Source organism: Scardinius erythrophthalmus (assembly GCF_964197995.2).
Source record: "Scardinius erythrophthalmus genome assembly, chromosome: 2".
Taxonomy (NCBI): Eukaryota; Metazoa; Chordata; class Actinopteri; order Cypriniformes; family Leuciscidae; genus Scardinius; species Scardinius erythrophthalmus.
Genome location: NC_138222.1, coordinates 12,246,524 through 12,259,104, shown reverse-complemented (window position 1 = coordinate 12,259,104; position 12,581 = coordinate 12,246,524). Strand labels below are relative to the sequence as shown.

Here is a 12,581-nt window from a genome sequence, read left to right as displayed (position 1 = left end):
ATTATCATTCGACTGGAAAACCGGGTCATGCATTGTCATTTTTCAAAAATAAAACTGAAGTCTGTGAGCATCTATTGACATTTTTCAAATGGTTTGAAGACACTTTCCACAATTTCAGGTTATATTTAAACATCAAATACAGCTTCTTGAGTTTATCCTACAATAAATTTATAGAACATAATTTAGAGAATTTGTTTAACGTAATTAATTGTAGAAAAGTTGCCAAAGCTTGTTGCCAAAAGCAACATTTATCATTTTCATTTAGCTTATTTGTACTAAACTGAATTAAAAAACGACTACAACTAAAACTGAAATAAAAAGTGTGCAATAAAAACTATAGACATATTGAAAAACCAACAAATAAAAATGACACAACAAAATGACTAAAATTATTATTATTAATAATAATAATAATAATAATATATATATATATATTTTTTAATATATATATATATATATATATATATATATATATATATATATATATATATATATATATATATATATATATATATATATATATATATATATATATATTATTATTATTAAACTATAATAGTATCTCAATGATACTAAAATGACACTGACATTGACAACCTCATTCCGGTTACCTATTTTTGACTTGAGTGCATTTGTCAAGCTCAACAATTCACTGACCCTTTGTTGAGAGAAAAAAAAAAAGAAAGAAAAAAGGACATTTTATGTCCCTATTCTTTATGCTATTTGTGGAAAGTGCCTCATTTCCTTCCACTAAAAGCAGTGTGGTTCTGCAGTTTCCTGCTCTCCAGTGTCTTTTATGTCTCTTGACTGGATGGTGTGAATTAGCCTGAGATGTTTGAAAGCATCTGCTGTTCTGTCCTCTCCAATCGCAGTGCTTTCACTGAGGGAATGAACTGTCTGAGCTCTGACGGCTCGACGCTCTGCATTATTGAGGCCTGCAGCTTATTGCTGTCATTTAACTCAAATGGAAATGTTTCGTTTTAAGATACGCCGTACTCCACACTAATTAAATCCTCATCCACCTGTTTACCTCTCATTTACACAATATACAAAGACTTTGAAGGAACATAAATGTAATCTAAATGTAAATGAAAAGAGATCCATTACATTATGCTAACAATTATTAAAACAGTTTTAAGTTTAACTTGAAGGACTTGGTTGTATTTTCTATTCTCTCATTATCTCAACACAGTCATTTACTTAAAAAAGTTGGTAAAGTTTAATTACCTCATTTCTTTTTAACCTTTTACTTTACTGGCCATAAACAGACTTATTTTCATAATATGTTTTTTTCTGAACTATTCTCGCTGAATTAAATTAGCATTGCACATGTATGGGATGAGAAACTCAGAGACTAAATTTACTTTTAAATGTTTAGTGCATTGAATGTCAGGATTAGAAAGATCTTCATTAAAGAAACATAACTGCAGTTTTAAGTTTTATCTGTAGACACGCAATCTTTTGAAATCTTTTCTGCACTGATTTCAAACATGCAATTATATGGGACATAGAATTCTGCAGGCGCTGGTTAAATTCTGCTTGATGCCAGAAGGTTCAGACCTTCGTTCAGATTTTATGACCTGATTTTGAGTTCTGGAATTCTGTGGAATGAATACAAATATGCTGAAACAGAGCTGAGAGCACTAAACTTTGTTGGTAGCTGAAATCACAATCAAATAAGCCAAAATGTGTAAAAATTTTGTACATGACAGAACTTCAGAGGAAATCTATGGAAATGTCTGCAGAATTCTCCAAGTGCAGATTTAAAGTGTGCATGCTCTTAAGAAAAAGAATTACACTTAAGCATACTTTTAAAAAAAGAGTACTTATTGCTTAATATACTTAATACAATTAAGTGTGAACTGGATGTAATGTTTTTTGACCCACTTCAGTAGGACTTTAGTGCATCTTTATGTGTACATTTATAATTACTTCTATTGTCTTTAAAGGTGCTGTATGTAGTTTTCAGCAGCCTCTAGCGGTGATGTTTCAGATTGCAACCAATAAGTTTACAAGCGCGTGCTCTTACGCATGCTCGAATTTATGAGCGAGCACTGTGGGTACCGGCCAGACTGAGACACAACACACAAAGCATCCAACAACGTTACAATAATAGGTTACTTTTATCAGCTTGACGTTGAACTAATGCTCCATGCTCGTACCATGATATGTATGGAACCCTATCATATCAACCGTGCCGAATTTTGCCACTGCAAGCACTACTTCACATTTTCTTCAGGAAATGTACCTTCTAGGTTTGTAGAAAAGGTTTCTCCATTATTCAAATGCCCTGCCGATGTTGATCCGTGTTTTTTACCCGAAGTTCATCCGATTCACGTCTGGCCTTACGAGCTTCAGCAGAAAAAAAACTTTTGTTTTTGTTTTTTATCAATATGTGGAGTTTGTGTTGGAGTCTGTGTTTTGCTGGGCGCAGGTCGTTTCTTAGTGTTATCAGACATGTCATAAATTGCATAAGTCATAAGTCCATGTCATAAGTTGCAGTGTCGTCGCTGTTGAGTGCAAAGTCAGTAGGCTAGACGAGGCGAGAGGCTAGGCGAGCGCGCATGCAGATGACGTCACTAGCGGTAAATCCGACCCGGGACCTTCACATAAAAATAAGAATACTTGCTTTCAGAGGTAATAGCAAAACCCGCAAAGTGGATAATTTTAATGTGAGATTACAACCCCTTCACACACAGGCAATAAAAAAAAGGATTCGTTTTGGTAAAAAAGCTACATACAGCACCTTTAAAATATGGTTAAAGTATTTTCTCTGACAAACATTTATAGTACACTAAAATACACTTTAATATAATTTCTATTGAAAATTATGTCATGTACTTAAATATATTTGTAATTACATATTGTGATGTAACGATTAATGTGCAATACATTAACTGTAAATGTAATATTGAATAACACACTACAGTTATTATAATCAAGTACTTTACTGTACATGTGCTTTAGTATGTTAGCCACCACATCAAAACAAGTGTACTTCTTTAAAGCACTACAAAATATTAAAATAGTGATTCAAAGTTTACTTTGAAGCAAAACTTTAAATTTGACATTATTACAAAATGCACTTATTTAAAAGTGTACTTAAGTATTTTAAGATCATAGTAACTAAAGTATTTTCTCTTTAAGCACATTTAAATGCAATTTTATTTCAGTAACATTATATTATCTGTTTTAAAAATATACTTTTAAGGTCCCCCTCTGGTCCCCCTCATATGTCTATGTGGTGTTTTTAACATGCTTTAAAACAAACCATGTGCAAATTCATGTCAACACCGTTGCTGAGCATTTTCTCCTTAAAACTGCTGTGAAACAAAGACAGTCTCAAAAACACGGTTTGAAATCACTGGTGTTTCTGACGTCACAAACTACCTTGTAACCAATCACATCAACATGTGATCATCAACGAGTGGATCACTGAGCTGGAGTGAGTGAGTGGAGGCGGGGCTAATTTGCATATTCATAGAACTGCGTATACTAAATGAGGCAAGGGTGTAGAGTTGCATTCAAGCTATTTTAAGGCATGAAAAATATTTTTTAAGGAAAACACTTTAAAATACCGTATGTCATTTTGGTGTTCAAATATGAGCTTTAGGGGATACAATTATTGACTAGAGGGGGACTACAGGGCACTACAAGTGCACATTCAGAACAATTATATACACTTTTTTTCACAAGGGTGGCAATACCCTGCAATCGTATAATAGCCATGCATGCGTGTGAGTGTGTGTGTGTGTGTGTGTGTGTGTGTGTGTGTGTGTGTGTGTGTGCACGTGTGTGTGTGTGTGAATTAGGTTATCAGAGCCGACTACTTGTGTTCATATTTGGTAGCTTAGGACACACACACAGGCTGGTTGTAAGAGGGCTTCAACAACTAGGGATGCCCAAAAAGAGGGCTAAACGGCTAGCAAAGTACTGTGCTCTGTCTGCTATTATAGGCAGCCATCATATCTGGCGGAGACGGTGCTACTTGTATCCATAACAACTGAGTGACGCTAAATATTGTAAAGATCTGCTGTATGCCACTGGTCCATGATTATGTGCATGCATTTGACTGCATCTATAGTATTTATGTCCCTGTAAATCATTTATTTTAAGTGGACTTAAATAAATAGTTAAAATGTGTACCTCTGTTGAGTGTTGCTGAACTGTTGATGTCTCCAGCCATGAATGAAGACTCTGACTGCTTCCTCACCGTATCATTCCACATCCGGCGGATTCGGCTCTGTGAAGAACAACAGAGTTTCACACACAAGATATGATCAAGTCAAGTCAAGTCACCTTTATTTATATAGCACTTTTTACAATACAGATTGTTTCAAAGCAGCTTTACAGTGATAACAGGAAAATAATGCAACAGTTTGTTTCTGCTGTACAGCTGATCTATAAGAAAATAGTGTCATTGCCCAGCTTAGTGTTGATTCATTTCTGTTGTAAAAAAGTTATTAATTTAGTTAATTTATCTATACAGCCCCTCTGGAGAAAACCGTGATGTCATCGTCCAGCTCAGTTCAGTTCTCATATAATGGTGTCAATGCAGGCAGATCAATATTATTGTTGAATATTAAGTGTCCCCAACTAAGCAAGCCATAGGCAACAGTGGCAAGGAACCAATACTCCATCAGGTGACAAAATGGAGAAAATGAGGCTCAGCCAGGGGTCCAGTTCTCCTCTGGTCATAAAAATTGACACTTGTCTGATCACAGACACATATCTCATATGATCAGAACCAGTGTTACACTGAGGCTTCAAAGAATCGTTCACCCAAAAATGAAATTCCATCATTAAATCGCACAAACCTAAATGATTTACTCTCGAGTTCGTGAGAGAGGAACTGTGTCCAATTTGTCAACGAACTGTTCGTTTGAGTTGGATCTTTGCAATGATTTAGTTAATCTGCTACACAAAACTTATCTGAATGATTCATTCATAAATCAAACTGAATAGGTTTTCAAACACTTAAAAATAAAGGTTCAAAAGAGTGGTGCCATAAAAGAACCATTTTTTTGCTACTTCAAAGAATCTTTCAGTCAACAGTTCTTAAAGAACCTTTTTTTTTTTCTTAGTGTAAAGAACATTTTAATAATCTAAAGAACCTTTTTTTCCCATAATAAAGTACCTTTTAAGGAGTGGAAAGGTTCCATGGATGTTAAAGTTCTTCATGGAACTATCAATGCCAATAAATATCCTTTGTTTTAGAGAGTGTACATTCTTTAAAATATCATTCAGGTTTGGTATGGCATGAGTGTGAGTAAATGACGACAGAATTTTCATTTTTGCATGAACTATCCATTTCAGGTTATCAGTTATGAACTGTTTATTCTGCCTAAAATGCTTACAATGTATTGCAGCACATACATTTTTTTTTTTTTTATAGCTTAAATAAGTATAAAACAAAAATCCTCTGGACGTGAAATGTTGAGCTGTTTAAAGCACATTACTCATCTGGCTGACATTTACACGCACACACACACGGGTCACGGGTCGGCGAAGTGTGTTTCTGGTGCATGTCAGATTCTTGTTACATGTTTGCTGATATCACAGCCGATGACCTCTAAAAGGCTAAAGGTCGAATTGGAAACCTTGTCTCCATGGAGATAATATAACCAGACAAATCGTTACCATGGAAATGAGATATTAAAGCACAGATATGTAAAGCCAAAGATTTGTATGAGACAAGGACAGCATACAATGGAAATCCTCCCTTCACTGCTCTCTTCAAAGCAAACTATGTTCAGGTAAAGGACAGAATTGGACATGTGAAATTGTGAATTTTTCTCTTTATATTATCGAATTATTTGAGCTGGGATTAAGTTAATTTTAAAAAGTCAACCTTTCTTTTTCTTCAGGATGCAATATACTGTATACTGTGTATTAATATAGAATCTGCCAAAATAGGTAGCGAAATACTGTTTTGGAACAGACTGTATTGTAAAAAGCATATACAAATAAATGAATGGTGCTTCTTATTATGCAATGTGCTTGACAACTTGGAAGTAATATCTGTTACAAAATTTTACTTGATCTATTTTCATAAGACATTTTAGACCAAATTGGATTAAAATGGCAAAATATCCATATTCTGAATGACACATATAAGTGAAACATTCTTAATTGTATTTTGCAATTAAATGAAAATGTATTATAGTTTAAATTCATATTAAATGCAATTATTTTTTAGTTTGTTTGTTTTTTGACCCACTTAAGTAGGTCATATTTATAAGTTCATAATTACTAGAATATGCTGTATGAAATAAAATAATATTATTATTGCATACTGCATACTGTTTTACATGCTATTTTTTTTTATAATAACTAGTATAGTGTATTCCATTCCTAACAATAACTCATTCACACTGCTAAACATGCAAAAATATCTACAAAATGTTGCTTCTAACACAGCATATCACTAAGATGAGTGTGTAGTGTGAAAAATTATAGGGCTGATAGTTACTTGTTCATACTGTAACTGTGAGGAGTTTGTCATACAAGGCGGGTGGTGAACCTTGTGATGAAAGAAGAAGGAAAACAAGAAACAAGAAAAAGAGACAAAGAGAGAGAGTGAGAGAATACACACACATGGACACTCACAAAATTGCATTTTGTCTTTGTGTTGCTGTACGTGTGTGTGTGTGTGTGTGTGTGTGTGTGTGTGTGTGTGTGTGTGTGTGTGTGTGTGTGTGTGTGTGTGTGTGTGTGTACTGTATGTTACTCGTCTACCTGTGATGCTGAGGAATATCGTCCAGGTCCGCGCGACGAGGAGCTTTTCACCGAACCCATAGATGACTCCACACTCTTCCCAGTGTAACAGTGAGTCCGAAGGCACTTCCCGTACTCTTTGCGTACCTAAACACACACACACACACGTTGGATTTTCATGTTTTATGGAGACATTCCATAGAAATAATGATTTTTATATTGTACAAACTGTATATTCTATCCTCTAAACCTACTTATCACAGTAAATTTTCTGCATGTTTACATTTTCAAAAAGCATAACATATTATGATTTACAAGCTGTTTTCCTCATGGGGACCAAAAAATGACCCCACAAGAACAAGGATTTTGGAAATTGCCATCTATGTTGGGACATTTTGTCCCCTTACCGTAGGGTTTATCAGGACCACACACACACACACACACACACACACACACACACACACACACACACACACACACACACACACACACACACACACACACACTATGGCCATTAAACTATGCAACTGCTGCCATTTATTGTGTTTTCATTGTTTCATCGTTTGTATCAGGACCGTCACTAGTGCCGACCCAAGTGATAGAAGGTGTAAAAGTTGTGTAATTTTTTGGATGAAGTATGTATTACATGGCAGCATTTTAAAAGAGTTCTGAAAAGTTACATCCAATTCTGAATCAATATATGAGTTAAAAAAAAAAAACCTGATCTGCACTGCACTGATCTCAAATTTATCAATATGTAATGCACAGGCCTCTATGTCATTATAAAACATTTTAGCTAATCCATTTTAGGGCTGGAATGACAAAACTCTAGAGCACATGCTAATGACTAGTATGCAGTGCTGGACTCACAACCGCATTCAGCGACAGTATCGGAAATGGTGATGTCCATAACATTGGGAAGATTTATCATAATTGAGCGAGTTATGAAATAAGTCTAGGCGTGAGTTCATCCATCAGATATTTAAAAAAAATCAACAAGGACTTTAAATGCTTAGTAATCGAGTGCAGAGAGTACGTTTGAGAGTACTGAGAGTACGCCTCACAGCTCGCACCCACTACAGCTCCGGTGGATCTGAGGATGAATGCAAATCATTTCTCCGTCTCCGTGAGTAAACTAAACCCATCATGATTATCCAGTTCACCGTGGCTCTCACATTATATGACGACTGACGAGGCAGACAACTAGTTGTCCATTGCAGTTCCATTAATTCTGCGCGGTTTTGTCGAGAATGCGGTTGTCCTGAAAGTCCTGAAAATGTGCAGGTGCCTGTTCGCATATAGAATGGGGTTGTCAAGCTAAAAAAAAAAAAAAAAAAAAAAACGCCGCTGTCGTACTAGCCATTAGCATCTGCTCTAGAGTTTTGTTTTGTGAGAAACGTAACGGGATTAGGGATGAACATAAACGTTTGAAGTGTTGTTTTAAATAGGCTTTTTAAAAATTGTTTATTTACTATTACACTATTTATTATTATTTCAAATTAGATTTTATTTTTATATTTTTCATTATAATTTTAGTTTAAGTTTTAGTAGTTTGTTTAGTGTGTTTTGGTCATTTTTATTAGTTTTTTAATATTTCTATTCGGCTTTAATTTATATCCAGACTCCAAACACATCTTTTTAGCGGTGCATTTACTGAAATGAGCCCTGTTAAATACGATCGTTATTTTTATTTCTTATGCATGATGCCTTGCCTTGCCTTGCCTTGTCTATATTTCAATTATAGTACTTTTTACTTTAGTTAGTTGCCAAGGCAGCTTGTTAGGGGTCAAGATCAGGAAATCTTTTTTGTAATGTGCTTTAAAATAAAATAAAATAAAATAAAATAAAATAAAATAAATAGTAAAGTAAAGACATTATTTACTAAATAGCAGTGTTTGTTTGCTTGGCATATTTTGGGATGATTACTGCTTTGTAAAGTATCCATAGCCATAGTGTTTCAGATTATATATCTGAAATAAACAGTAGTCAAACAAACAAACAAACAAACAAAACAAAACAGAACCGCCCTACTTTCCACATGTTCAGGCGACGGCCCTGGTTTGTATCATATGTGTATCATATGTGTATGTGAATATGTTTTTCCAAACCTTCTTCTGCAAGACGCAGTGAAATATGAAGATGAACATGCCCTGCAGGGAGTTAAAGATGGTGAAGAGGTACGCCATGATCACTGTACTCTCGTTAACATACATCAACCCGAATGCCCAGGTCAGGCCCAGTAAACAGAGCAGTGCTATGGCTCCGATTACCCACGATCTGAAACACACACACACAAGCAAACAGCAAATTAGCCTTGAAATTAAATGAGAAAAATGCGGTCAGAAATCATTACTCGCAATATAAGACATAAGTGCTAGATCAGTGCCTAAATTGGTAAATTTCTATCCAGCTCTCCACATAAATTAAAAACGACTTCAGTTAAAGTGAACTCCATTTTCTCAATTTTCTTCCCCACGTATGCTGTTTTATATCTGTGACTTCAGAAGACTTCAAATAAAGCGCACAAATCACTTTTATACCACTTTAACGGTTATTTTTAGGTCCTTTTTGGAGTTTAATTGGTCCTATTGTGTTTTGAAAAACAGAAAAGAGCTCAGACATTTTTTTACAGAAGTCATACAGGTTTGGAGTGACATGAGGGGAGTAAATGATGACAGAACTGCCATTTGTAGGTGAACTGTCCCTTTAAATACCCTCCTGCATCTCTTCCTGACATTCAGCACGCGTCGCCTCATTTCGTGAGAGCTGAACAGATCACGTGTTGTGTCTGTAATGTGTTGTTTTACCCGCGGGGCTGCAGATCCACCCCACTGACTCCAGCTCAATTTAACATAAAATTACATGCATTTACATATGGATAACATCCAATATACCACTAATGGGACAAACAAACTTCACACTGTTGTCATTAACTATAATTTCAAAAAATAAATAAATACAGTGAGATTGTATTTCAGAACAAATATTTCCACTAATAAAAGGAACATCAAATTATCCGTTCACCAAGATTACAATTAAATTTCATATTTGAAATCACCAATGAAACCTGACAACAACAGTCCCATGAATATTGTTTCTTATGCTCAAATAGCGTATTTTTCAGACTAGATCTGCCAATGCACATGTGTGAGTCTCAGAACACAGACTGTTTCTACAGACCTTCACTGCATCCGAAATTGAATACTTCCATACAATACAGTATGCAAAAAACAGTACGCCAACAGAGTAGGATGTCCAAATACATAGTATTCGAAAAACAGTGGGCGAGATTCTGAAGTGCACATTCGATGGACACTTTACAATCCCATGATTGTACACAGGAGAGGATTTATGAGTGGAGGTGAAACGCTGTTAGGTCACGTGATAAGGGCAGCATGGCGGATGTAGTACATCCAGATTACGTTCATACACACATTCCTTCTATGTAGAAAATTCTTTTTTAACGGTCACAAAGTAAGTTCAGATTCAAATGTAGTACCTATATTAGTGATTCCGGACGCACTGCTTAGGTAGCCCCGCCCCTTTTCTGTGCTGTGAGGTCTGTCTTCCGGTTTGTATTTCCACAGCCTCAAGGAAAGATCTTACGGATTTATAAATGAACCACTCATTTTAAAATCTTCCCTGTCTGATGAAATCTGTTTTGACAACCGCTTCAAAAATGAATGCTCATGATAACTTTTGTAAACTCTACAATAAGTAAATCCACTTCACCAGTCAATTACTCTTTGACAGTGATGCCATAGAAATATATAGAGCTACCCCAAAAACAGAAGAACTCTAAAGATTGCTCCATGCTTGTTTCTCTGGCGCAAGGTCTATAGCAACTGGTTCTTCTAAAAGCAGCTGCAGTGATGCGATGACTTTACCAATCAGCGACTGGCTCTGCTATTTAGAAGGCGGGACTATTCTTCCATATTGAGTGTTGCGTCTTTGCGTTACTACACTACTGTTCAAAAGTTTGGGGTCAGTGAAATTTGTTTTTGAAACAAATGAATACTTTGATTTAGCAAGTAAGCATTCAAATAATAAAACAAAATGACAGTTATAATTTTACACAAGATTTCCTATTTAAATAAATGCTGTTCTTTAGAATGTTCTATTCATCAAAGAATCCTGAAAAAAAAAGTATCAAGGTGGTTTCCACAAAAATATGAAGCAGCACAACTGTTTTCAACATTGATAATAATAAGATTATTATTATTTTATTTTTTTTTGCAGAAAATCAGCATATTAGAATTATTTCTGAAGAATCATGTGACTCTAAAGACTGGAGTAATGATGCTGAAAATTCAGTTTTGTTATTTTAATTACTGTTTTTATTTTATTTTTATTTTTTTGGAACAAATAAATGCAGCCTCAACTTTTCAAAAACATTTAAAAAAATCTTACCGACCCCAAACTTTTGAACATTATTGTGTATGGTAGCTAAGGTGTTTGAAGAGGAAGTCTTTATGATACTCTTGTTTCCAGATAAGACAGAGTAGTCTATATATTTTTACTGTCTAATATTAAGTCTGATTGCTCAGAAACCAATCAATCTAAAATCAGCACACCTCTCACCTTAAGACTCATGAATTGAGGAATTGTTCATTTAATAATGACTCAAAGGCATTATGAAAGATGTTTGTTTTCTCCATCACACTGAGACGCTGACATCTTCAGATGAATGTTAAAATGACCATGTCCTGAATTCCAATGCCTCCGCTTAAGTCATAAAACGGACCTTAGGATGAGCTGCACAATACAGAAGGGAAACTTTAAGGGCACTGAGAAGGTGACGAGCAGAGAATGAGAAACACACACACACGCTGTTTGAATGATTGACAGCACTTCATATTGTGCCGCGAACGAGAACGTAAAAACAGGAAGTGAGTGAAGAGGGTTTATTTGCAGTTATGAAGCTAAGCCGAGAGAGAAATATGAGCTGGAGGGAAGGAAAGACGGATCTGCTTACTTAATCTCTGGATCATAATCCTCATAACTGAAGAATGAAATGCAGAAAAAAGAAAAGCAACAGAAAATTAGAATAAATAAATTGACGCTTGAGAGCAAAATAGAAGGGAATTGAACCAGATGGGCTTTGATGAGTCCATATGCGTCATACAACTCATCAGAACAGCAACTAGGGCTGAGTGATATTAAATCCTTTCATTTATATTTCACTAATAAAACAGTACAGTAAGAAATATACTACATATTTTTACTAAAACAAATGTAATATATGAAATGTTGAGATTGAACAACTGGAAATGAGTTATGAAAACTTACTGACTTTAACAACATTTAAAATCATAGACATTTCTGTCTTTACGCTCTCATACTTGTATGAACAGAGGGATTGTGAAACTAGGTGCTCTTTAGGACCAAACTCTTTATGAACAAACAAAAAGGGCATTAAAATCATTGAGATATTCAAGATGTTAGACAATTATATATCACAAGCACAATCATTTATCAGAAATATTCCATATTAGGGCTGCACAATGTGGGGAGAAAATTTCAATTGCTATTTAAAAAGTGATTTAAAAAAATCCAGGTTTGCTGTGCTTAATTGTGGTCTGCACAACTAGGCCAACATTTTGTGATTATATATCAACATGGCTATACAACAACAATAATAATAATAATAATAATTAAATATAATAATAATTACATTTATTATTGGTATTATTATTGTATAGCCATATTTTATTATTATTATTATTATTATTATTATTACTAAATAAAAAAAAATACTAAAATTTACTGTTGTAATATTTCCCTGTAAAATATATATATATATATATATATATATATATATATATATATATATATATATATATATATATATATATATATATATA

At 34.5% G+C, this 12,581-nt stretch overlaps 1 protein-coding gene across 1 annotated transcript in view; it reads right to left on the bottom strand.

The window, feature by feature from the left end:
• Nucleotides 1-12,581, bottom strand: part of LOC308687291 (adhesion G protein-coupled receptor L3) — a gene marked incomplete at its 5' end in the record, with an annotated part of 274,566 nt that overhangs the window by 11,059 nt on the left and 250,926 nt on the right. Inside the window, 4 exons of the mRNA XM_081359704.1 lie at nt 4,147-4,243; nt 6,473-6,523; nt 6,739-6,864; nt 8,826-8,994. Coding sequence (XP_081215830.1) covers nt 4,147-4,243; nt 6,473-6,523; nt 6,739-6,864; nt 8,826-8,994 — 443 coding nt within the window. The remainder of the gene's footprint in view (nt 1-4,146; nt 4,244-6,472; nt 6,524-6,738; nt 6,865-8,825; nt 8,995-12,581) is intronic.